Source organism: Spodoptera frugiperda, chromosome 3, assembly GCF_023101765.2.
Source record: "Spodoptera frugiperda isolate SF20-4 chromosome 3, AGI-APGP_CSIRO_Sfru_2.0, whole genome shotgun sequence".
Classification (NCBI taxonomy): domain Eukaryota; kingdom Metazoa; phylum Arthropoda; class Insecta; order Lepidoptera; family Noctuidae; genus Spodoptera; species Spodoptera frugiperda.
In genome coordinates, this window is record NC_064214.1 from 7,909,418 (window position 1) to 7,936,155 (window position 26,738).

General features: G+C 38.2%; 1 protein-coding gene across 9 annotated transcripts in view; it reads right to left on the bottom strand.

The window, feature by feature from the left end:
• Positions 1 to 26,738, bottom strand: part of LOC118273812 (ras-specific guanine nucleotide-releasing factor 1) — a 55,376-nt gene that overhangs the window by 2,335 nt on the left and 26,303 nt on the right. The window contains exons 7-32 of one of the 9 annotated variants that reach the window (XM_035590952.2): positions 26,487 to 26,606; positions 25,816 to 25,971; positions 25,215 to 25,386; positions 24,159 to 24,352; positions 22,835 to 22,960; positions 22,205 to 22,307; positions 7,293 to 7,481; positions 6,894 to 6,995; positions 6,504 to 6,755; positions 6,037 to 6,219; positions 5,816 to 5,878; positions 5,649 to 5,716; positions 5,465 to 5,537; positions 4,862 to 5,121; positions 4,167 to 4,336; positions 3,899 to 4,001; positions 3,703 to 3,773; positions 3,375 to 3,395; positions 2,101 to 2,250; positions 1,782 to 1,980; positions 1,595 to 1,692; positions 1,366 to 1,499; positions 876 to 1,024; positions 613 to 692; positions 273 to 390; positions 112 to 180 (exon numbers count right to left, since the gene is read on the bottom strand). In XM_035590952.2, coding sequence (XP_035446845.1) covers positions 112 to 180; positions 273 to 390; positions 613 to 692; positions 876 to 1,024; positions 1,366 to 1,499; positions 1,595 to 1,692; positions 1,782 to 1,980; positions 2,101 to 2,250; positions 3,375 to 3,395; positions 3,703 to 3,773; positions 3,899 to 4,001; positions 4,167 to 4,336; positions 4,862 to 5,121; positions 5,465 to 5,537; positions 5,649 to 5,716; positions 5,816 to 5,878; positions 6,037 to 6,219; positions 6,504 to 6,755; positions 6,894 to 6,995; positions 7,293 to 7,481; positions 22,205 to 22,307; positions 22,835 to 22,960; positions 24,159 to 24,352; positions 25,215 to 25,386; positions 25,816 to 25,971; positions 26,487 to 26,606 — 3,423 coding nt within the window. Of the gene's footprint in view, positions 1 to 111; positions 181 to 272; positions 391 to 612; positions 693 to 875; positions 1,025 to 1,365; positions 1,500 to 1,594; positions 1,693 to 1,781; positions 1,981 to 2,100; positions 2,251 to 3,374; positions 3,396 to 3,702; positions 3,774 to 3,898; positions 4,002 to 4,166; positions 4,349 to 4,861; positions 5,122 to 5,458; positions 5,538 to 5,648; positions 5,732 to 5,815; positions 5,894 to 6,036; positions 6,220 to 6,503; positions 6,756 to 6,893; positions 6,996 to 7,292; positions 7,482 to 22,204; positions 22,308 to 22,834; positions 22,961 to 24,158; positions 24,368 to 25,214; positions 25,387 to 25,815; positions 25,972 to 26,486; positions 26,607 to 26,738 lie in introns of all 9 variants that reach the window. The other 8 variants (XM_035590947.2, XM_035590951.2, XM_035590948.2 and 5 more) reach the window with 8 other exon arrangements.

The following is a 26,738-nucleotide window of genomic DNA, read 5'->3' on the forward strand; positions in this document are numbered from 1 at the left end:
GTCGCGATAACGTTTTCTGTGTCAAACTGGTGTTCCTAAGGGGGCCATTTTTGGTCCAATCTAATTATTGTCGTCGATAAAAATGAATTTAAATACTCGAATTATACTTACTTTTGGTATGTGGTCAATCTTGTACGGGGTTTGCTGGAAGTTTCGTATTTCTCGGATCACGTGTGCTATCTGAAATGATTTATGTCCAATGTATAAAGAGACCGTTTAGTTTTATAAAAGTTGATTTTAAATTTATTGATAACCAATTACCAATAACTTACCATTCTCATCTTGGAGAAGTTCAGGAGTCCATCAGGCGTGTAGTTTGTGGTTCCTTCTTCGATGAAGGAGAGATCGGAGAGATACATCCCCAAGTAGGGAATGCAAGGAGGATCACACCTGTGAAGCGGGTATTATTAATTTGTGAGATTATGAAAAACATCATCCGTGCCCATTTGTAGGGTATTGGAGATGGGAGAGGGAAAATTGTTTATTCTTGACTTTCTAGCAGTTAGTCTGGACACGGCTATCGAGCCGCTTACTAGGTAAGTAATTTGCTGTAGCCTAAAATTAGAAGCATAGTGATTGCTTTAGTGACCACATAGGAAATTGATAAATTACCTGTGCAAAGCATCTCTTAAAATCCTGAATCGGCACTCCGACGATATAATGGTCTGCATTCGCTCTATAGTTTGTTTACTCTGCAAAAATTGGGAAATACGTTTTTAGAGTTTTAAAACAATGACAGTGATCAACATAAAAATCAAAAGCAAAAGATATGTCATGATTGTCTAATCAAAGTCTTTTGAGTTAATTTAGTACAATAATAATAATACCACTGAATCGTATCTCATCTTCTTGCCTAAGCTATCAATGATACTCACAGTCTTGGAAACTTTCTCCCAAGTCTTCTTAAGTCTATAGACCGAGGTATTGGACAGAGCTGCGCACACTTGCAGTACTCCATTAAAGTTATGCAGACAACGAGCTATGTCTGCCACTGCTGCCCACTTCTCTATAGCTGCTACACGACCTAAAAAGTCAAATACAATCAGCAATATAAGCATTCCATCATATATTTAAGTGAAAGTGTTATTAACAACTCTGAAAAGCTCTGAATGACACATAATATTCCTCAACATTGTCGTCATTAGTCATGTCTTGTTTGAAAAACATGTCTCATATCTTCTGATTTGAGTCTTTTAGCAATTTATTGAGTCATCTGTACTTATTTTTGAAAGATGACTTAACACGTTCTCCATAATATACATTGATCATCAGTTATAAAAACTGCCGTCAGCAACTTGTCGTCTACAAGTTACAAAAAGAAAAACATCTTATTGTATGGCGTTACCACTTTAGTACTACACTTACCAGCCAAGGTATACTTCTTTAGAATTTCAGAGATGACCAAGTTGGAGATGTGGTTGAAATGTGACGTCATCATTAAGATGTGAGGTGCCCTTTCAGCTTTATCTGCTTTTGTCCAAGCTTGTCCCAAGAACTCCCTGAAATAAGACAAAACATGTGTGTGTGTGAAGTTTTGTTAAATGAAATCGACTTTAAAATCGTATTCCTCAAGGTCTATTATTATTTGGCTTACTCGCTGTTAATCGAACTGAAGATTTGGTAGTCCAAATACGTCATTTGTTCTGCTATTTCCAGGGCTGATAGCGTCTCGACACTCTCTTTTGTTGGCACCTGTAAATATGTATTATATAAAGTAATGATACAAATAGTTTCGGTTACTCTCTATTTCAGATCTATGTTTAGAGAAAGTATGTGCTTACGTGAGGTGGAACAAATAGGGCCTTCAAATCCACTGTTCTTTCTGGAGCTCTTTCCAACAGACGCAGCAGTTGGGCTGCAGCCTTATGTTCAGCTGGCAATAATCCAGGACTACCTTCGATCTCTTTCAGGAAGTCCATCGTGAGACCACGAAGACGCTCATCAGACCAGAAATCGTGGGAATGCTTAGAAATCCAGTGCCTGTGAAAATTGTGCAGATGAAAAAGCTGATTTTTTCGTATATTTATTGAAAGTGAATTAAACAAAAACTATTTCATTCCTCATTGTAAGATTTTTCAAGCAATGCTTAATTAAGTGTACCTCAAAACGTTAAGGACTCTCATGGTCGCAGCAGTAGATATAACCGAGTCCCTTCTAGTAGCTGGTGGTGAATTAGGTGGCGGAGATCTTGGGTTTGAAGATGCTGATGTGGCCACAGCAAAGGCCACCGCTGCAGTAGACGTGCTACTCCTAAATCATAGATACAAATGAGAATACGAAACATTTGATGACAAATTGTCAGTAAGTTTGTGTTATGATCAATATATTCTCCCAAAAGTGTTCTGATAAGGGTTCATGTGGACTGTCCATGTGAAATTATGGAAGAGTGGAGTTGATGATGAAGAATATAAAAGAACATAGAACAGTATACGTATACATGCAGAATAAGAGTTCGGAAACAGACAGAAAGGAGATGAGTGAGACAGAGGAAGTGAAAGAATCAGAAAGAAGAAATATTCTGAGTCCTCACAGACATTATGTTTTTCCTATTCCCCGTTTCCAATTGATTTCCAATTACAAATAAAAAGCATGCAAATTTTGACAATCTATTAAAAATTTTAGAAAAATAAAACTAATTAATCGAAACACTAATTTCCGATACAACTTCTATTCCAAAATTACTTTACAACAAATATAATATATAAAACGAAAGTGCATTTTATTATCCTAATCAAAAACCGAGGTGATTGAAAATGTTCATTTTAATAAAGACTAAATTTTGAATAAAATCTAGGACTAATATTCATAAGCAAAATTTGTAAAAAAAATAATCAATAATTTTGTATTTTTGTGTGATATTTTTTGTGAAGAAGAAATGAGAGTAGTAGATGTTGATATGACAAGTGATAGCGAAGAGAGCATAGGCAGAGATGGTGAATAACGTTTGGTTTATGTGGAATCCAGAAATATAATAAAAAATAAAAAGACTCTTCAAAAATGTATGCAACGTCAGTAGTATTCAGTCAGTACTGTACTGCACAGTATAGATTTCCTGAAAATGGTAACAATCATGATACAAGGCAGGATTGTATCTAAGAAATACCTGTTCTCGCACTTTTCGTAAATGGTGGTCAGTGCTGCTCTAATCGCATTTATAAGATAATCAATCAACAGCGTCAGGTAGGTATGTTTTCTCTGTTCAGTTTTCACGTGTTCTGCTGTAGTGTCGTGTCTACTTACAATAGGATTTACGAAATGTATAAAAAAGGGCAAGGAAACGTCAGAATGCTAGGTAAAGCGGAATTATTAAAAATCTTCTACAGCATCGCTACTAGGTTCGGTCTCTACATCTTTTACCTGTACCATTCACTCACCACAACAGGTCTTTTCCAAAGCTGTTAAATCAATATTAATAGTTACATTATCATTTTTAAAGTCATCAAGTATGAAGGTACTATTACGAGGCTAGAGACTCTCGATAGAATGTCGTGCAGAAGCATCAAAATGTCAATAAGATTTACAAAGAATTTTAGATTGTTAAGAAAAAGGTGAATAGCATGCCACAACATTGAGAATCGTGAGCTCCCATGTGTGCTAGATGATCAATAATCAAGTTAGTTCGCAGTCCTTCAAATTACGAATACATAATTATGTTATAAATGAAAACTAGTTTGATGTAAACCAGGGTAGTATTTCTCTTACCTCCGATGGGATTGCCTGAACGATGTGATGACGACGCCCGCTTTCGGTTGACTTGTCTCGCGTCGATAATTCTGGAAATTTTAAATTACTCAATACAATAATAAAAAATGTTTGCTCCATAAGCCACAAAATGAATATAGTACTTACACACGTAAGGTTTTTAGTGCTTTTAAAGTTAAGGGTTTTTAAAGTTTACCTGTGCATGTGACACTTGAGAAGTGACTGAGGATCTCGGCTCGGAACCACCCCAGTACCTGCGGCGCTCACTGTTGATCGATGAGTTGGTGTACCGACGCTCGCTGGTGAAATTAATTTTATACATTAGAAGTATGAAATATTAATACAGTAAAGACAACAATGAATGGTATTTAACTAAACAGGGTCCAAACCAATGGATTGTTTAAAATAAAATAGCTTTTTCCAATTCTGGTAGTTAAAGCACTCAACCCCTTGATTTCCCTTACCTCACAGATCTCCTGGCAGCAAATCTGGTACCAGAATCGGATGCCCTCCTCGGTTCCTCTGCAGCGGCTGACTCAGCAGTCTCCCTGGCGCTGTCAGACCTGCGCCTAGCTTCGGAAGCTGCCGACGACGGCTGCAGACGTCGAGGGGACTCCGACATGGTACGCACACGCTGTTGGATAAACTGTTTAACTCGTTGTGTTTCTGTCTTTGAATACTTCAACAAGCAATGGTGATAGAGATGAAGTGTGTTGTTTAGAAACTATAAATAATTTGTGATTAGTGGAAGATTTTATTGGAGAAGTGGTCGTAAATAGAAATATTGAAATTGAAATACAGAGTAATAATATTGTGTGTACTGTTATTAACATTGACTGTGCGTTTAATAGGTAAGTAGTTAAAAAAGTGGTCGAAATGAATCTTATTGTCTTTGAGTTGGTTTCAACACTCACGCATTTTAATGACATCCAACTCGCATTAAGTGAGATGTTCATTAAGAAGGACAGTAGCCACAAATAGACAGCACAGGATCATGCAACGAAAACATACCAAAAACCCTCACAAATTTTATATCCAGACAGTCTGATCTTGTACCAGATACAAAGTTGATAGAAAGAGATCGTACAGAGAATAGCTGAAATGTCTAATTAGTCGAAGCTAGAGCTTGAAGTCGATAGAACATTGAAACTGAGTTTACCTCTGAGAATCTTTGTGATATTTTAAACTTATCATCTGGTTTCTTTTTATTCTTTTCTTGTTCTTCCTCTTTATATTTCACGTCTTCATCGCTTTGGTCTACCATTTCTATGCTCTCATCCTTCATGAGCGCTGCAGCTGCATCGTTGTCCTTAGGAGCTGGTTTCTTCTTAGGAGTCGGTTCTTGGACAGGACTGGCCTTCTTTGGACTTCCTACTAAGGTGACTGAGCTGATCGCACCCGGTGAAGATGGTGATGTTCCTTTAGCAAAAGTGGTTAAAAAAACAAGTTCTGGTGTAACTGTTGATGGCGAAGTAGTTGTGAAATATTTTGATGAGTATATAGTATAATATTAGTCAAGTAAGGTGTTATTCAATTACTAAATTATTTTATTCAGAAGAATTGTGTAATATGCATGTTGTGTAATGTGCATGCAGCTTGTTTCAGTCTTGGTGTCAGTAGGATTAATTACATTATACTGGCAAAGAATATGTGTTGCATTTAATATATGGTGTGCTTGTTAATCAATATTCAACATAATATGTCTTCAAACTATTTCTATGAACAATAATAACTCACTCAGTAAAACGGTATGTACCTTTACCTTTCAACGTCTCATTACTTGACGACGTCGCCATTATCTTTGGTATCGTCAAATGACTGTTGTCCTCCTCAGTCTTAGGTAAGCGTGTGTACAGAAATGTTTAATCAAAATCATATCCTATTTCATATGAAATAAAGTTTGGATTCCAAACACTGGTAGCTTCTGTCGTTTTTAGGTTAATTACCTTACTAGCCGTAGAAGTTCTTCGCGATGGAGCGGTTAAGTAAGGAGACAGCTTGTCTTCATCTTCACCTAAAATCCGACAAACTTTGTTACATAGAATCACGTTTATAATTCTCTATCCTCAAAGCAATAGTTTCTACAATACCAAGAGATTATCTCTATACTTACTTTTCCTCGAAGCTCGCCAGAACCTGGACTGCCAATCGCGGTCGCTGTATTCCGACCCGTACCCTGAAATAGATTGCGCTTTTTTTTCTGTCAGATTTAGTAACAGCCTGCCATTTATATTTAATCTGGTTTCTTTATACATTTTGAGGATGAGGAAATAACCTCATTTGTGTCATGAGGGTTTGGAACTTTTATGGGGTGATCTCTAAATATATTCTTACCAGAAACAGAACTTGCTGCGCTGGTCTTCCGTGTTGCGTCTGGTGGTGGAGCCAGTTCCATCTCCTGCTGCGACTGCTCGTAGAAGACTTGCTTCAGAGCCTCCAGGACAGTGACGCCATCGGTGAAGACGCGGTACGTGAGCAGGAATGTGTTCAGGAAATCCACCGAGAGGAAACGAAGATCTGAAATAAGAATTGGTCAGTGAGTTTTTGGTAGAGAAGAATTATGTAATACCAAGATCATATATATTTTAATATCGATTTTGATCAAAACTGAACGGAGATGATAGCCTCCAAATTGAACATGACAGGGAGTCAAGTCAATTTCTTATTAAGCCAAAAAGCCACTTATTATAAACCTTGCATATACTTTAATTTCTTATGCTACTAAAATGATAATATCAAGCTTACTGTCCACTGAATCTTGTAACCACCAAAATTAATGTACAAAACCTTCATCAACTAACCAGTTAACCGCTGCAGCAATCGTTGTGGTGTAGCAGACCTGATCTGTGGCACCTTGCAGGAGTTGAGAGTCCTGCTGAACCGTATATCGACGTCATCAGTGAACAGTGCCCGGTCGGACCGGCAGGCTGGTAGACTGGCTGATGCAGCTCCACAGGCTCCACAAGCGCGGAGTAGTTCTGTGAGGGCTGCACTCTCCATGCACTGTGCTAGCTCACTTGTCCAGCCTGCTTTCTCTTCTACGCTACCGGCAACTGGGACATAACAATTTAATGAAGTGGATAAATAAATGAATAGCAGAAGGGTTTTAGTGTATCTGCTATTAAATTAATAGCTATTTACAGTAGTAAATATGGACATCTGGTGTAAAATAAAATAATTAATGATCTTACCCAAATGAGCACAAATCTGTTCTCCTTTGACTTCGACGAGGATCTTGAAGTCTTTGCCTTGGTAGATGTCACCACCAGGTGATGAACAGACTGATGTTGTATCTGGAATGCCGAACATGAAGATTAGCAGAAATAATTCAGAAACTATTTGATGAATATTGATTTAAACAGTCATAATTTGCAGCAATATAAAAACTTCTCTCTCTCTCTCTCTCTCTCTCTCTCTATCTCTTTCTCTCTCTCTCTCTCTCTCTCTCTTTCTTTCTCTCTCTCCCTCTCTCTCTCCCTCTCCCTCTCCCTCTCCCTCCCTCTCCCTCTCTCCCTCTCTCTCTCCCAGCTCCTTTCCTTCAAGGTTATTTAAATTCTTTCCATAATTAGAATCAGGAGAGAACTACTCACCATCATCATCATGATTAGCCGGGTCCTCGATGAGCAGGGCGTCATGTAGCGGCAGTCGTCCAGCGGGTGGGAGATGCAGCCTGCCGCCGGCCGCTCGCGTCGTCAGCAGCAGGTGGTTGCTGAACAGGAACGCCTGCCGGGCTTGGAGGGTGGCACGACGACCCTTACCCACTACTTGGGATAAGGTTCCTAGGAGATAAGAAATTGTTACGCCAATGTACCCAGTTCCTTGTAATTATTAACAAAGGATTACATGGTAAGGGTGGCTGTCCAACCAAGGAGTTTGGTTATCAAGTTGTTAACGCCGCGAGCCAGCGACGACGCACCGTGCGGGGGCCGGGGGAAAGGGATGCCGCGACGCCAGCGCGCTGCATGCGAGCGGCAGCGGCGACACTCGCCGATCGCAACGGCCGAGCGCAGTCGTTTTTTTAATATTTTTAGTTTTAATTAATTATTTTAATATTTTTAGTTTATTCTTCAATACAAAATCACAACCACAAGCAATTCGTTTTATTGACCACAAACATTGGTCCTTCGAGCCGGATTTCGCCAGAAACTTCGGAAGAAAAGTGGTAAAGCACGTGGTTGTGAATAAGTTTCGAAGTGTATCATTACCGTGTATTCGTTTATAGTGAGTGAGTGTACCAATTATTATTCTTCTCTACATACTCCGGGTGATACTTGTAAGTACTTTCCTTTTGTCTTATAAACAACCATCAACATGGGTCGAGATTCGGAGTTGCGTGAGTTGGTTAGGAAACGAGGTAATCTTCGTGGTAGGCTTACTTTATTTGAAAAATATATAAATTCACTAGATAAACCCAATATATTAGAACAACAGGTCGTCGAAATAAAATTACGTGTGGCTAACACCGAAACGATATTTAGCGACTTCCAGGAAGTTCAAAGTGAGATCGAGGGTTTGAGTGATGAGCCAGAGTTATTAACACAATTAGAGATTCGAGAATCTATTGAATCACAATTCTACAGTAGTATGTCGTTGGCTAAGACGTGTATTTGTAACAAAGGTGACGATAACATCACCAAACCTACGAAAGGTATCGTAAGTGACCCGGTTGTGGCCACTTTAAGAATTTTGTCGACTTTGAGGCTTTCTTAACTTATAGTTTTTGTTATCACGAACATATTTCTTGTAAAAAGTCATTCAACATGTATTAACCTTGCCTAAGAAAACCCTTTTTTAAAAGAACGTCCAATAGAAAAATAACTGTATAAAAAAGAAAATAAAAAGGGAGTTTGTGCCATTTTTGGCCAGATTCGTGCCATTTCTGGCCACGGTCGTGTGCCAGTTCTGGCCATCAAAAAATACAATAAAAGTAATCAAAATTTATTAATTAAATTTGACATTTAAGAAACAATGGTTATCATTTAGTCTGGAAAATATGAAATATTATTACTTCACTTGAATTTAACTTACAAATAAAGAGATCAACATTTATATGACGTTGGTAAAAGCTGCAAAGTAAACTGACCCTTTGTGTGAAGGCAATTTATTGCATCTCTGAAAATGAAAAATATGTATTTGTTGATATGTAAAGCCAAGGAAAAATAATAAATAAATTACGATAAATGACTAGAAGTGGGGCATTTATGTACAAAAGTTTTGGCCAGCCATGTGGCCAAAGATGGAGAAATTCATAATTTTGTCTCCATTAGTGGCCACCTTCTAATAATCCCACTTCAGAAACATATGGCGACAAAATAACTTTAGTTCCACTTAGACAATTTATTCTTCATGTAGTATTAACATAAACATCCAAACAATAAGCAAAGATTAAAAAAATAAAAACCAAATCCTCACCCGCTCGCCTTAGCCTTTTTGTTAAGATCTTAACAATTTCACCCTCAACTAAAAAGAATGACTTGTTGCATCGAAGTGAAGTTTGACACATCAAAGCTGCCAACGGTATCAGTGTCTCCAATATTCAATATTTTAAATACTGTACATCACAGAGTAATTTATTTGTCCATGCCTTAGTTATAAATATTTGAAGGCCCAAGTGGCCACAAAGGGGTCGGTGGCCACAACCGGGTCACTTGCCCTACTAGCTGCGTCAAATTACCTACCATCACGTTGCCTTCCTTTGACGGTACAATCGAGAATTGGCTAGAATTTCGCGACACGTTTACATCTCTCATTCATAACGCAACGGAAATTACACCTATTCAAAAATATCATTACTTACGTTCTTCATTAAAAGGAAGTGCCTTGCAAGTAATAAAATCATTGGATTTTTGTTCGGATAACTACGCAGTGGCTTGGGAATTACTAACTAATAGATTCGACAACAATAAATTATTAATTAACAATCATGTACAATCGTTGTTTACATTACCTACTATAACTAAAGAATCACCCGTTCAACTTAGAAAAATAATAGATTCAGTACTTAAAAACTTAAGGTCATTAAAAAACTTAGGCGAGTCCACAGAACACTGGGACACGTTAGTCATCTTTCTAATAACAACTAAACTCGATCCTAACACTTGCCAAAAATGGGAAGATAAAAAGAACACCTTTGAAAAGGACTACAAACCTAAGTTAGATGATATTATTGAATTTTTAAAAAACCGTTCAGACGTCCTTGATATGTTAAAGGCTCAAGGACATAAACAAAATACCGATTCTCCAAAACGATCTATAATTAATTCATCCCAAAGTCAACAAATGCGTAGTTTTGTCGCTAACAAACAGCTGACTCGCGCAAGTACGTCCGCGGCAAAATCATCGCGCGCTTTTAAATGTATTATGTGCGACGGAAGCCACGCGTTGTATTCGTGTATTACATTCCTTAATTTACCTGTCCAGGATAGGCTTACGTTTGTTCAAAATAAAAGGAATGTAATATGCACGAATTGCTTACGTACTGGACATGCATTAGACGATTGTCAGTTTGGTCCATGCAAACAATGTGCGCAGAAACATAACAGCTTAATTCACGTTGACAACACCGCGAGTTGTAACTCACTTCGTTATATTCCTACATTAACGCACACTGACGCGCCAGCTAACAACGCGACGGACAGTGCACATGCGAACACATCTTCGTTAGGTTCAAACTCTATCACTTCTTATCACTCGAAACAAGCCGTGCAGTCTAACACATTAGACCAGGTTCTGCTTTCAACAGCTCTCGTTGAAGTCTGTAATAATAACAGCACATACGTAGTTGCGCGCGCCCTGCTCGATAGTGGGAGCCAACGATGTTTTGTTACAGAATCGTTATGTAAAAAATTACACTTACCTACTATACAGTCCACTCTCAATATATCGGGGATAGGTAACAGTGTCATGTGTTCAGAACAGTCCTGTGACCTTGTCATACGTTCGAGATTTAACGATTTTAGTAGACGTTTAAATTGTTCCGTTTTACCTAAAATTACGTTTTGTTTACCAAATAGTCGGTTAGATTTCAATTCGTTTCAAATCCCGCAAAACGTTAAACTTGCGGACCCAGACTACTATGTACCCTCTGAAATAGATATTTTGATCGGAGCGGATGTGTTCTGGGATTTATTACAAGTAGGCTTAATTCGTTTACCTACCGGGCCTTACCTACAAAACACGCGTCTAGGGTGGGTTATTTCAGGTAAGGTGCGTTGGGGTAAGATCGGCGGAGGGGTAAGAACGTACAAATCAAATATCTCCCTTATTTGGCAATATTTTTTAATGCTGGCTACATTGCGTGACACTTCATTTCGTTCCGCCCCGCCCCGCAGTGACCGCCACTCGCTCCGGCAGCAAGGACGTGTGCACGCGCCGTTTTAAAAAAAGGTAAGTTTTGTAAAATATTTGTTTATCCGGTCTTTCACCTAGATTTTTATTTGCATATTTTAGCAAAAGTATAGATTATTTTGACATGGTTTTGCGTAAATACTAAGTTTTGAGCAATGATAACATGATAAAACTAATCCAGATTTGTCTACTACCTCTGTAGGCAGAAATCCGGTGTTACCCATGTCGGGTAAAGATCGCACAAAAATATCCGGTCTTAACCCTATTCGAAAATGGGCAGTGATTGTCAAACTTTTGTTACACATGATTTAATTTAATTTTAAATAATTACTTAGGGCTGATTTTTCATCTTTAGTTAATTCTTAAGTTTAGAATAAATTTGACAATTGACAGTTTTTAGTATGGAAGAATTGTCAAATATTCAAAGTTATTCCATTGACAAAATTTAACTGATAATTCAATAATTGGCCCTTTAATGTGTTAGCAATCGTTTCAATACGGCGCTTATAACCCAGGATCACACTGCTCGATTCTGCAGCTATCTGTTTTTTGATGACATTAATTTTAAATGAAATTTGAGTATGATTTTATTGTAACTTTCGTGAGACATACTAAATTAATTATTATGTTATCGGATTACTCACGTAATGTTTTGACGAGGAACTCGACTAGTTTCAAGCCATGCTAGAGGCTCATATTCATGAGCAGCATTACGCGACACACGACGCGGCGATTGTCGCACTGCTACTGGCGATTCGAGCTACACGCCCATCGCGCCCTCTGCCTGGAATCGCGCGTACTATCCGGCGCGCGCGACGATGTTGCCTCGTTAGACTCGTTCGCCGGCGGCTGCGTAGGTGTTGGGTTCGATTCTTGGGTCGACGCAAAAACGGTGTTGCATACCGCGCTCACTGTGTCACACTCCAGACCCGCAACATTGTAGGTTGACGCAGATTGTAGATTTGGCTTCGCCGTCGCGGAATGCAGCACCGTCTTTGCGTCGACCCGAGAATCGAACCCAACACCTACGCAGCCGCCGGCGAACGAGTCTAACGAGCCAACAACGTCGCGCGCGCCGTATAGTACGCGCGATTCCAGGCAGAGGGCGCGATGGGCGCGAAACTCGAGTCGTCAGTAGCAGCGTGACAATCGCCGCGTCGTGTGTCGCGAAATGCTGCTCATGAATATGAGCCTCTTGCATGGCTCGAAACTAGTAGAGTTCCTCGTCAAAACATTACGTGAGTGAGCCGATAACATAATAATTAATGAAATTTGAGTAAGTAAGTATTCAAAGGATTAGCATTAAGTTACCTATAAGTAACTTGCCTGTATTTTTTTTATATTATAATTATTTTGGTAATACTATTTACAGCTAGATTTTTAGGGTGTAGGCAAATGACAAAAAACGGAACATTTATAGATTCGTCATGTCTGTCTGTACGTATGTCACAGCCATTTATTTCCGAAACTGTTGGACCTACATAGTTGAAACTTTGTAGGTTGATGTATTTCGGTAACCGTTATGCGAATTTTGAATAATAAATTTAAGGGAAAAATTTAATTTAACTCCATACTCGTTTTTAAGAAATAAAACATTTTCAAAAACCGCAAATATAACTTTGTCGTTTATACAAGCGCTATGGAAAACTAAGTTATTTTTGGCATTACAATTTTATATTGTGTCATATACTTGCCTGCTACGGAACCCTTCATGGGCGAGTCCGACTCGCACCTGGCCGGGTTTTAATCCATTTTACGTCATTTAAAATAAAAATATGATGTAAAGAATAGAAAAAAATGGTTGCCATCTATCAGTGAGCTGCGCTTAACAATAATATACCTATTTACACCTGGCAACCTACCGTTGCGGCTGACTGAGATTACATTATATTTTTTCATAGGCAGCCCATTGCTAATTCTCTGATTACTTTTTCTTCTTTCTTTAACTTCCATTTAAAATTAATATCATCAAAAAGTCAGATAGCTACAGAATCGAACAATGGGATTTTAACCTATTATGTAGAAAATATCATTTAAATTAAACTAACTTACGTAGCTGTTTTTGAGATGTTAGGGTTTGTGTCTCGGGTTAGATAGATACTTAGATCAACAATTTATTCGCAGATGCCACGTAAATACTCCCGAACCTCTTCGCGGGCCACTGCTTACACAAAAGAAGCGCTGGAGTTAGCAATCCAGCGAATAAATAATAGAGAATTAACATATGCAGCCGCTTCAAAAATGTACGGCATACCTACATCGACACTTAGTGACCGAATTTTAAAAAAAACAGCAACATTAAGTACTACCCTCGGCAGGCCGACAGCTATCCCACCACCATTAGAAGCTCAACTGGCAAACTGCCTACGAATACTGGAAAAGTGGGGTTGGGGGTTATCAAGACAAGAAATACTTGATGTTACCCAAGATTTTATAAAAAAATAATAAAATTAATACCCCTTCAAAGATGATAGACCGGGACCGGACTGGTTTATTTCTTTTCGGCAACGCCACAATTTATCTATAAAAAAACCGCAACCAGTAGAATTCGTTAGAAAAAAATGACCGATCCATTTATTATCAACGAATATTTTAATGTTCTTAAAAATACACTCCAGGAATTAAATATTACAGATCCCAAACAAATTTGGAACCTAGACGAAACGTCAGTATGTCTTGATCCTACAAAAACGAAAGTTGTAGGTGCCAGAGGGGAGGCTTGTACACGAACAACATATGGAAGCGCTAAGGAAAATATCACAGTTTTAACTACTGTTAATGCAGCTGGACAGAAATTGGACCCACTGATCGTTTTTAAGGGCAAACACATGTACGAACAGTGGATGTTACAGACTCCTGAAAAATACGATTTCAATCTTGCGTATGCAGCCAGCAAACGAGGCTGGATGGAAACGGATATTTTTTATGATTACATATTAAAAGTATTTATACCTAATTTGGGTGAAGACAGGCCCGTATTATTGGTGTATGATGGACATGTCAGTCATGTCGATGATAAAGTGGTAGCTTTAGCAGTAGAGAATAACATCACTATATTGAAGCTGCCTGCCCACACTTCACATCTATTGCAACCGTTAGACTTGGCTGTGTTTAAATCTTTTAAAACAATTTGGGATAGAAACCTCGTAAAATAGCAGAGACAAAACGTTGGAATAAAATTAAGAAAGGAAAGTTTTGCTCAAATGTTTGCGGATGCGTGGCAGGAAACCAAACCACATGTAATAAAAAATGGCTTTAAAAAAGGTGGTATTTACCCTTTTAATCCTGCGGTTATACCAAAGGACAAATATGATCCAGCAGCTTATGCGCGATGGCAAAAACACATGGCTTTGACGACTTTAAAACAACCGAAAACTCTAACACAGATATGTCTGAATAAAATTAGTAAATTCATGTCTTATAACGGCTCTATTTCTACAAATAATAATATTGATAACTCTAACATGTTGGACTCACTGAATTTAGAACATAGAAACAGTCTGCAACAACCACTCGCCAATTTCGAACAAATGCTATTAGAAAAAGTTTCACAAAACCCTCAAAACTCTAAGAACAATAAAGCTGTTAAGTTAAAACGAATCGCGAAAGGTGCAGAAGTGATTACAAAATCATTTTTAGAAAAACAAAAAGAGATAGAATTCGCAAAGGAAAAAGAAATACAGAAGGCAACGAAACGGGAACAAAAATCTAAAAATGATGCATTTGATCCTATACCAGGACCATCTGGGATTCAAGATAAAAACTTAAGAACAGAAGCAACTGTAACGAATGTGTCGATTTTGACAAATAAGAACAAGCCTGACTTGTGTATTTCTAAAAAAGGCAAAGGAGTAGGAAAACGCACTAGAGCTGACAAAGAAAATCATTTAAATGTGGACAAGTTTGATGAATACAAGAAGAAAAATGTATTAAATAAATCAGGCCAAAAGACAACTACAAAGAGAGCAATGAAAAAGCGTAAAAGATCTAATAGCAGTGTAACGACAATTGAAAGTGTTCAGATGAGCGTACATAGTGATTCTGACATAATAGATTATTTTAGTGATATATTTTCTGACTGTGATAAATTGACTGACTTTAATATGTATGAGGAAAACAAGACTGATTTAGAATTAGCATCTAGAGAAGAACAAATTGAACAAATAATTAAAGAAATACAGGAAATGGATAATAATCAAGAGAAAACAGCAAGCCAAAGGGATGATACCTATGAAGAGAGATATGAAATAATTCCCGAAATTCATACCGAACCGACATTCGTTAAGGCAAAAGATAAAAATAAAGTGACTATCTTGTCGTCTGTAAAAATTACACCAGAAAACCAAGCTTTCTATAAAATTCCACCCAGAAGTTTACAACTAAAGCCAATTGATAAAGATTTAGATTTGTTTACAAACCAAAAACGAAAACTAATACATAGTCCAACCACACCAAAGAAAAAAACAAAGAAAGTTAATTCCCTGACAAAAGTAACGAAACAAGATCAAAAAGATTTAAGTGGAAACTATTACATTAACATTGATAAAGATGATGATGATGATGGTGAGACCAAAAATAATGATTCGAAGAAATATAGTATTGGGGATACAGTTCTTGTTCGATATTACAAACGAACTTGGACATATTACGTTGGTATCATTGAAAATATTGATACAAATATGTACAAAATAAAATTTTATAGAAATGTTGGCAAAAAAAACAACATAAAATTTGTTATTCCTAAGCGTAAAGATGAAGACCACGTACCTGATTCTAATATAGTTAAGGTGATAGAATTACTACAAATAAATGAAGATCCTGTTGAGTATACCCTTATGAATGATGATGATGAAAATTTCTTTTAAATTGAATAATTATGTTAACGGTAATTTTATTATTCCGTGTTTGTGATTTTTTTATACTTTAAGATGGCAAAATATTTCTGAAAGGTACATTTTGTTTTGATTTTTATTTTTTGGTTTTGATTTTTATTTTTCTATACCATTGTTATAGATATTTCAGTTTAATTAGGAATGTTGTCTTAATAATACTGAAATATCCATAACAGTGGTCAATTCTTTGATATAATTGTTTATGGTAAAATTAGGTATATTGGCAGTATAATTTGATATATTGGCTAGTCATTTTATTTTTCGTTAATTATATTCTGACAGTATAAGCATTTATGTGGCCTACCCAAATGTTTTTTGGTTGGTATTGTTCGTCGGATCATTCAGCAACAGCCGTCAGCTGAGCTAATTGTAAACTGAGACACATGCGTGCTTCCATCTGAACAGGGGCCTTAGTCTGCTATTACAATTGTGTCAGAATGGTCGAACATTGAGCAGTGCAAGAGGGAAGGAGTTATACAACCTACATAGCTCCGTCCCTTTTGCACTGCTCAATGATCGACCTTTCTGACACAATTGTAATAGCAGACTAAGCGGTTGTTTGAGTGGACCTGGAGCCTTAGTCAGCAATTACAATTGTGTCAGAATGGTCGATCATTGAGCAGTGCAAGAGGGAAGGAGGTATACAACCTACATAGCTCCGTCCCTTTTGCAATGCTCAATGATCGACCTTTCTGACACAATTGTAATAGCAGACTAAGGCGGTTGTTTGAGTGGACCTGGAGCCTTAGTCAGCAATTACAATTGTGTCAGAATGGTCGATCATTGAGCAGTGCAAGAGGGAAGGAGCTATACAACCTACATAGATCCGTCCCTTTTGCACTGCTCAATGATCGACCATTCTGACACAATTGTCCACAGGTCCGCTCAAACTGTTGTGGTTCTTTCCTCAAAAGACCACTACAGAACCAACTTGCACGGTTCTCCGAGATCTTTAATTGATCTTGTCTGATATTGTCTTGACTTTAAAAGAGACAAACTCTGAGTTTGTTTCGGCATTTCTTCTCAGAGTAGTCCGATTGGCAATACCGGTCTCATCTAGTTATTTAAGAGATTGACGTGTAAAAGAGTTACATTGTAACTTATTTGCAAAATAAATATCATTTATAAGCAATTTGTTTTCACATTGTAAAATGAAAATTTTATTATTATAGTATTCATTCTGTTTGTGTTTTCTATATTTTAAGAGGGTAAAATGTTCCTAAATATGTTTGTTTTGTTATGGATAATTATGTTTTTATTATTTTCTAGATCCTTGCCAATTCTTTGATAAAAAAAAATATTGTTATTTTGAATTGTATTTCACATGAAAACATTTTAATTTTAAGTTACTGATTTCTATTAAGTAAGTACATTATTACAATATAAAATTTTATACTACTACAAATTCGTTTTATTATTTTAATATTCGATTTCCGATTCCCTCATTCCATTCATTTATCTACCAACAATACATTATTTCAATATTAGCACTAATACTTTAACAGGCGCGTGATATATTTGGTAGCATGCTCGAGGATAAATCCAAACTTAGAGAAACATAATTTCTTTGAAATTTGGTATGCGGGGTAAGATCGGACAAATTTAACGAAAAAAAAGAATCATTTGGAACATCTATATTAGGTAATTTTTTGTGATGTCATGTAAAGTACAGGAAAGAATGGATACGTTCCTTTCATACACCTTGTGCTCCAAGCACTAGAAGTTATTTTAAATTGTTGTTCGAACTTACCCCAAGATGGCCAAATCGTCATTACATAAAAAAAAAATGTGTCCTGGTTTTATAGGCTTGCAGAGCAAAAAGTATTGAGTATTTATAAATAAATGAAATTAAAAATTACACTATGTTTAATAATGATTCGTTTCCACTATTTTTCATTAATGTGCTGTGTACCAAAATGGAGAAAATTAAGTTTTTGCAACATCCTCGCAACTATTCGAAAATCCGTCCGATGTTACCCCAACGCACCCTACGGTTTTAGGTAATAAAGCATACTCTACTAATAACCAAACTAGTAATAATAATATTATCTACTGTTCATTGTCAACTTCATTCGAAGGTCAGTTGAAACGTTTTTGGGAACTAGAGGAGGTTGACAGTGGCAAATCGAGTAATAATACTTACACCGAAGACGATAGATTGTGTGAAGATCTATTTACTTCCACCACCATTCGTGATTCTGAAGGTAGATTCGCAGTTCGAATCCCGTTACGTGAATCGGCTGACTCGCATGGCGATTCGTATGAGTCAGCGAAGAATAGGTTTCTTTCCTTAGAAAGAAAGTTAGATCGTGCGCCCGAACTAAAGAGCATGTACTCCGATTTTCTTAAGGAATACTTAGCTTTGGGGCACATGACACGTATTGATAGGTACTTACCACCGTACTACTTCTTACCACATCATTGCGTTCAGCGGGAAAGTACCACTACAAAGCTTCGCGTAGTTTTCGACGCCGGCGCACAAACATCGTCAGGAAAGTCGTTGAATGACCTACAGCTGATCGGTCCTCCGTTATTAAACGACTTAGTAGGCATTCTTCTCCGTTTTCGACAGTATACTTTCGTTGCATGCGCTGACGTCGAGAAAATGTTCCGACAAGTACTCGTGCAGGCCGACCAACGTCAACTTCAGCTCATTCTATGGCGGGATAGTAAACAAGAGCCGTTAGGTATATATCAGTTGAACACAGTGACCTACGGCACCGCCTCAGCTCCGTACCTCGCGATGAGGTGCTTACGACAGTTAGCGTTCGAATGCGATGACGAACTAGTTTCGTCTAATATATTAAATTCATTTTATTGTGACGATTTGATATTTTCTCATGATAATAAGCAGGAGTTGTTGACGTTGTGTGAAAACATTAACAAGACCTTACTTTCAGGTTGTTTTCCATTACGCAAATGGTCGTTTAATTTTGATGTCAGTCCGTCGGATAGTTGCACAAAATCATTATCACTTGACAAGAACGCGCAATGTAAAACACTAGGTTTGGGTTGGTGTAATAGTAGCGATGAATTGCATTTTAAAACTAATTTAAATATCGATGTTGACGTTTCACAACTAACTAAAAGAAAAATACTTTCGTTTATATCTCAAATCTATGACCCGCTGGGGTTATTAGCGCCAGTTATAATTACTACAAAAATACTTATACAAAAGTTATGGCTTTATAAAATCGGATGGGATGATCCTGTGTCTTCTGATTTGGCGTGTTTATTTAGTAAAATTGTCAGTTCTTTTCAATACTTACCTCAAATACGCGTTCCGCGACACGTTACCACGAAACACGTACAATACCTACAGTTACATATATTCACCGATGCTTCACAGGACGCGTATGGCGCCTGTGCGTACATTCGTAGCGTTAGTACATCTAATGAACCCGTCGTTAAATTGTTGTGTGCGAAAAGTAAGGTCGCACCTCTGAAGCCGGTAAGCATACCGCGACTCATAGTAGGCGCGCGTCTTTATAAGAAGATTATTGAATCCATTAATTTAACATTTAATAATACGTATTTTTGGACAGATTCAACTATTGTTTTAGGTTGGTTGCGTACTCACCCTATTGCGTTGAAAACTTTCGTTCAAAATAGAGTAGTCGAAATTAATGACTTGACTTCTGGTTGTACCTGGTCACATGTAAGCGGCGTACTTAACCCAGCTGATATGTTAACTCGCGGGGTAAACTTACCTGAACTAGTCCACAAGGACTTGTGGTGGAACGGTCCCGGGTTCATTCTCGACGGTAACCTAGAGAAATATAACTTACCTGACATACCTAGTGACTTACCTGAGTTGAAACCTGACAAAGTAGTTGGTTTACATGCGTCGTGCAATTCGTTTCCTTTTGACAAATTTTCTTCTTTCGTTCGTATGACACGATGTGTTGCGTATATGTTGCGTTTTATTCACAACACTCGTCATAAAACTAATCACATACAGGGTGCGTTATCAGTCGAGGAATTACGTAGATCTACTATTCTACTCGCGAGACTAAGTCAAATAGATTCATTCCCGGATGAGTATAAGTCCTTATCGATTAAATCGTCAAATATAAAATATTCGCGTAATATGTCGGGACTTAATTTATTTTTCTGTGATGATTTGGTTATTAGAGTGGGAGGTAGGTTGGGTAACTCCGATGAGTTTACCTACGATAAAAAGCACCCTATACTTATCTGTAGTAAACATAAGTTTACTTCGCTTTTGTTTGAGTTCAAGCATAAATACCTACTTCACGCGGGTCCGCAATCATTGCTCGCTACCATCCGCGAAGAATGGTGGCCACTCGGTGGTAGGAATTTAGCTAGGTCTACAGTTCAAAGGTGTTTGCGTTGCGTTAGAATGAAAGGTAAAACGTTAAGCCCAATAATGGGCAACTTACCGTCTAGCCGGTTGAAACCGGGTTTTCCGTTCTTGATCACGGGCACAGACTATTGCGGTCCTGTTCACATTTTGAACCGTCAAGGCAAGGGTTCGCGGATAATTAAATGTTATATTTGTATTTTTGTTTGTTTTGCTACTCGAGCGCTCCATCTCGAACTGGTGACAACTCTGACAACTAATGGGTATCTTCTTTGTCTTAAGAGATTTATATCACGCAGGGGTAAACCTGCTGTCATTTACTCAGATAATGGGAAAAATTATGTAGGTGCTGCCAAAGATTTAGGAGATTTTCTAGCTAACAATTCAGCAACGTTGATGGATAGCATGGCTGGGGATGAAATTTCTTTTAAATTTATTCCTCCCTACTCGCCTCATTTTGGTGGTTTGTGGGAGGCAGGAGTGCGGTCCTGCAAGTATCACCTGCGACGCGTTGTAGGTAACAGTAACCTCACGTTTGAGGAATTCTACACGGTATTGGTACAAGTCGAGGCCGTTCTCAACTCGCGTCCGCTGACACCTCTATCAAGCGATCCCAATGACCTGCTGGCGTTGACACCGGCGCATTTTTTGATTGGTCGTCCACTTACCACACCAATCTGCGAGGACATCACTGACGCTGCCACCTACCGCTTGCCGCGATATGACCGGATCGAACAAATGCGCCAACATTTTTGGCAGAGATGGTCAAAGGAATTCGTTAGCGAACTACAAACTCGCGTTAAGTGGCAGAAGAATAAAGGCGATTTGAACGAGAACACACTTGTTCTTATTAAAGAAGAAAACCAGCCCCCACTGAAGTGGCGACTAGGACGAGTGTTGGCGGTACACACCGGTAAAGATGGCGTCTCTCGAGTGGCCAAAATCCGGACAGCTTCGGGAGAAATCCTACGCAGCTTCAGCAAGATCTGCCCACTGCCTGTCGACATCACTCCTACTGAAAACCAAGTTTCCAGGGGGGGAGCATGTTAACGCCGCGATCCAGCGACGACGCACGGTGCGGGGGCCGGGGAAAGGGATGCCGCGACGCCAGCGCGCTGCATGCGAGCGGCAGCGGCGACACTCGCCGATCGCAACGGCCGAGCGCAGTCGTTTTTTTATTATTTTCGTTTTCATTAATTATTGTCATATTTTTCGTTTATTCTTCAATACAAAATCACAACCACAAGCAATTCGTTTTATTGACCACAAACACAAGTCATAGTAAGTAATTGAATCTCGAATCTTAAAAAATGTTTTATTTCTTTGAAATTTATCTATTATATAAAAACTAGCGGACCCGACAGACGTTGTCCTGTCTACACGTAATAAATTAAAAAAACATTGTCCAGCGGACAAAATTGTGAATCTAAACCATTCTCAGATCCCCTTGAACACACACAAAAAATTTCATCAAAATCGGTCCAGTCGTTTAAGAGAAGTTCAGTGACATACACACTTACAGAAGAATTATATATATAAAGATAAGTCGGGTTTTCCTTCCTGACGCTATAACTCCAGAACGCACGAACCGATTTTGTATTCGTTGGAAAGGTCTCGGGCTCCGTGAGGTTTATAGCAAAGAAAATTAGGATTTAAAAAAAGAAAAACAGGAAAACAGTAAAATGCATTGGTGGCGAAACGGAGTTCGCCGGCTTTTCTAGTTATAATATATAAAGGGTGTATAATAAAGGTTTTGACTATCTTTTTATAATATCTATCACGTTTAAAATAATCGATTAGGTTTGAGCTCACCCCTTTATGACTTATTATTAGTGATAGCCATCAAACATATGTATAGAACAGATGTTTCTCTGTTTTGTGGTCAAAACAATGAGGTATTTGAGTATACAGTACATATTGACACATTAGATATACGTACCTTGGCGTATGAAGACTTGATTGACATCAAGTAGAATGTCACAGCCTTCGATGATCATGCGTTCCACTGCCAGGTTCTTACGCAAATTTTCGGTCTCGCTCACCTATGGTTAAAATATAATTAAAATAATTTATAACTGAATTTTGCCTAATAGAAGAGTAAAACTAAGGTCAATGCAGAAGTGATTTATTAGTTTTAAAGTCTATTTCGGACATTGAGATTGATAACACAACCGATAACATTAAATGTTCTGTAGGCCACTCCTAATTGGAGAACTCTATATCCAGAAGTAGACGAGAACAGATTATTGATGATGATGAAGACACTCCTAATTTTTGTGGACAAGGCCTACAATTTGTGGATCACACGATCCACAAATTGTTGTTTCGTGTCTGGGAGTCATGGGTATGTGAACTTGTATATTTGTAAACGCACCCACGACACAGGAGACAACCAGAATGTGGTGCAACGATTAAAAAAATATCAGACTAATTTCCGAATACTGAAACGCTACTCAATTTTAAGTTGTACTTAAATATCGGGCTATCGCTGTCATTTTATAAAGAATTGATAGGGACAGAACTAGTTTTGAGAGCGTCTTAAAATTGAGTATCCAGACATAAGTATTACCTCGTCGTGCATCTGGCGCGAGAGCTCCTCGAGCTGCGCGCGCGCATGCTGCAGGCTGCGGCGCTCCACGTGGTCGTGCGGCGTGTGCGCCAGCAGCTCGTGCAGCGTTATTATGTAGCGCGGGATCTGGGACAACATCAAACATAAGGAAAACTAAACTAACCTATCTCAACTAACACTAGAGTTACTGATATAGTCAGAGACATTTAATGATTCCTTAGTAACGACGAAAGCAATTGCTGAAGACTGGGTTAAGTAACTATTGAATGAATCTGGCGGTAAGTTTGTTTGTTTATCGCATATATAAGGCTTTATTTACTACTCAGCCAATATTCTTAAAGTTTGCTTACTTAGGTAGTCTAGTATACTACGGACTGATGACTGTTGATGAAGCGAAAGAGGAATGTAATTATCTCTGCCTATCCCCATGGGAGACAGGCGTGAATTTATGTATGTACTATGCTACGGGCGAGGACATTAGGCTAACTAAGTAATTTACGCGAAAAAAAACTCAAGTTTAACAACAATTATTTTCTGACAAAAAATAAGCTGATGTTCAATATTTGTTTCATGTTCCTTTCACTTTACTCTTAGTCATTAATTTTGGTAAACAACACTGACGGAACTACAAGCGCATCATTAATTTTCTTTCAAGTACATCCTTTGAATAACAATTAACTTATCTACTCAATTACGTAGCTTCTTCGAAAAAATACACCATTCATTAAATGGTGTCAACAAAGTTAATTTGACAGGCGTTTTACGGCCATACTCAGAGTCATTTAATGATAACTCAACGCAGTCCTTAGCAATTATTTTCGGAACAAAATCGTCACTAAAGAATACTTTATGCGATCATTAATAAATGTGTCTGAACACGGCAGTTAAGTTGACAGATACAACAGGATGTTTCTTCAAAAACTTTAACTTTTATTTAACATCATTATTTTCCCGCGTTATTAAGCATCGTGGTAGCTTATTATTATCATCATTATTTTTATTGGATTGGGTGAGAGCAATGACGGCTAAATAAATATTATATAAATTGAAACCAAATTTTGAGTTTCCATCGGCAGAATTGTAAACTTTTGGTTGAGGGTAATGACGCCGTTAAGTTTTTGTGATTTATTTTGAAGAATCCCCCAAAACATTTTCTTCAAAAGTCCTTTAACCCCATGTCTGTCGGAACGCAGATCTACGCGAGACACAATGTGTTTTCTATTGTGTCTTATATACCGACAGATAAGGGGTTAATAAGAGTTTCTCCATATCATAATCACTAATCAGCTAACTCTTAAATTTTCTGGAATACCACAAAACATACCTGATGCATTGGATAAGTCAAGAACGTCTCCAGCGACCGGCTCTGGCAGGCAGGCTTGCTCTCCAGCCTCGCCAGGAGTTGTGCAAACGGCTGACTCTGCTTGCACTCCGTGAGGACTTGGAGGGAGTAGTGGTGGTTCCTCACATACTCCTGGTAGATGGTCAGCATCGGGAGGAGCATGTCGAATAGGTCTCCTGTATGTAGGTGCACTACTAAGTGTAATCCTTTGTTTACTTTCAATGTTCAAAGGTTTCTTATAGCTAGGGTTAATGAAGGATTTTGTTAAATTAGTTAAGACTTACTGTCGCACTCAGGGTCATTTAATGATTTCTTGGTTAAGTAAAATTGTTAGCAATTGTTTTTGGAACAAAGTCGTGACTAAGGAATAGTAGTTTAAATGATTATTTAAATGTCTCTGAGTACGGCAGTTAGCAATAGCTAAATTGTTGTCGGTTTTCATTGATTCTCTTGAGAGATATTTTGAGTTCGTAATATAATTAGTGAAGGATAATAAACAGTCTTATTTTTTGCTAGATGAAACTTATAACTTGAGGTTACCGGAGGTTCAATTACCCCCCATCCCAATCTTTCCAATAACCCCCAAAAAGCCAGCAACGCACTTGTAACGCCTCTGGTGTTTTGAGTGTCCATGGGCGGTGGCGATTGCTTACCATTAGGTGATCCGTCTACTCGTTTACCGGCTTGTACCATACAAAAAAATCCTTTACTAAAAATAACCGTCCCATGAAATAAATAATATTGAAAATAGCTGGTGTAATTCAGAAAATCAAATACATAAAATCGTAGTTAAAAAAAGCTAAAATAATTAACATTTTTTTATTGTGATTTTCAACATTAAGTTTCTTTTTCCGACTAAATAATCGCAACAGAGTTACTAAATCTGGATCTAGCTGTGGGAGTAATAACATAGCTGGTTGCTAGTATTGCAACTACCTTCAGGTCTTCATGAGCACCACCACGGCTCCGATGTAATTTTCTGTTCTGGTGATAAAATGAATGAAAATTTACTACAAAATAATTTTATGTAAAACTCACCTAAGACCAATGTAGGCCAGGACTCCATTCTCGAGGTGAGACCTTTGAAGAATATCTGGTGGAGGAACAGCACCGTCTCGCTGTTCAAGAAGATGGAGTTGACGTCCTCGTGGGTGCAGGGCGGCTTCTTGGAGCTGGCCGCCATTTTGAAAGGCCGGAGGAAACAGGTTACCTAGGAAAATATATCAATTTTAAATTGAGCCCGATGGGGATGATGACGGGTTATGAAAATGAAAAATGTATTCAGTCCGTCATTTAGGTAATGAAGAAATGGTAGACACGTATTTTTTGTCATATATTATAAGATAGACGAATATGAGTGTGAGCAAATACGTTTTAAATATTACTAAACATTTGTCATCTACCTTATTGAAAGCTGTACGTATTGCATACCTAATAAATTCTTCAAGTGGCTTTATAAGATCTTAAACTGGTTCGATTGTCAATAAATGATCGTAAACAAGCAAGAAACTCCTTGAGAATGATAGAAAAAAATCATCGAATTATCAATTACGAAAATCTCAGCAGTGCAGTGTTAAACGGCTATTTATAAATAATACTACAGAAATAACAAAGTCTATTCGAAAAATAATATTCCTACCAATATCTCCATCTGCTCAAGATATTCCTCTTCAGCCTCCACCATCTTGAAGACGAGGCTGTTCCGCTTGCGCATGCTCTCGGCATGAGGGCTCTTGATGTATTCGTCCACGATCTGCTTCCAACGGCGACGGCATAGCCAACCGCGGAAGAAGCTCTGTTCAAATAGAATAGACACAATAAGTAAGTGATTTAATTTTCGCTTCCCTCAAGATCACTAAAGAGACAAAAGGACGAAAAGTGTGGGAGAGCCATGCTTCACCACGAATGGGCCGGCTCGACCGGAGTGATACCACGGCCTCGCAGAAAACCGACGTGAAACAACGCTTGCGTTGTGTTTCGTTGTGTGAGTGTGGTTACCGCAGGCCCACTGATTCCCCAATAACTCTTAATTTCCTAACCCCTAAAAGGCCGGCGACGCAATTGTAAGGTCTCTGGTGTTTCAAGTGTGCATGGGCGGCGGCGAATGCTTACCATCGTGTCATCCGTCTGCTCGTTTACCAGTTTATCCCATAAAAAAGATCCTTTACTCAAAATAACTGTCCCAAGAATAACACAATGCAAGGGCACTTTGCACTTATGTCAATTGTATCATTAGCAATAAGATCGGCACAGAGCTATCCATTGGAAGAGTGAGTCGTCAATTATAACTTGGTAGCCATAAACACTTACCTGAACTTTCTTAATCTTTCGAAGCTCGGCTGGGTCTATTTCTGGTGAATGGCTTGGTGATGAGCTGGAGGTGGAAGCTGCGCGGGTGGCTGGTTCATGCTCCTTCTTGTATGTGCACAACTGTGATAGAGAGTCAAATATTATTTTAAAGTTACTTTATGTCATTTTACTTTAAACTACGCTACATTATATACTACACCACATGAGACTCAATTTCCCTCCTTCCTAATCCCAGAATCTCCAGTTTCCCAT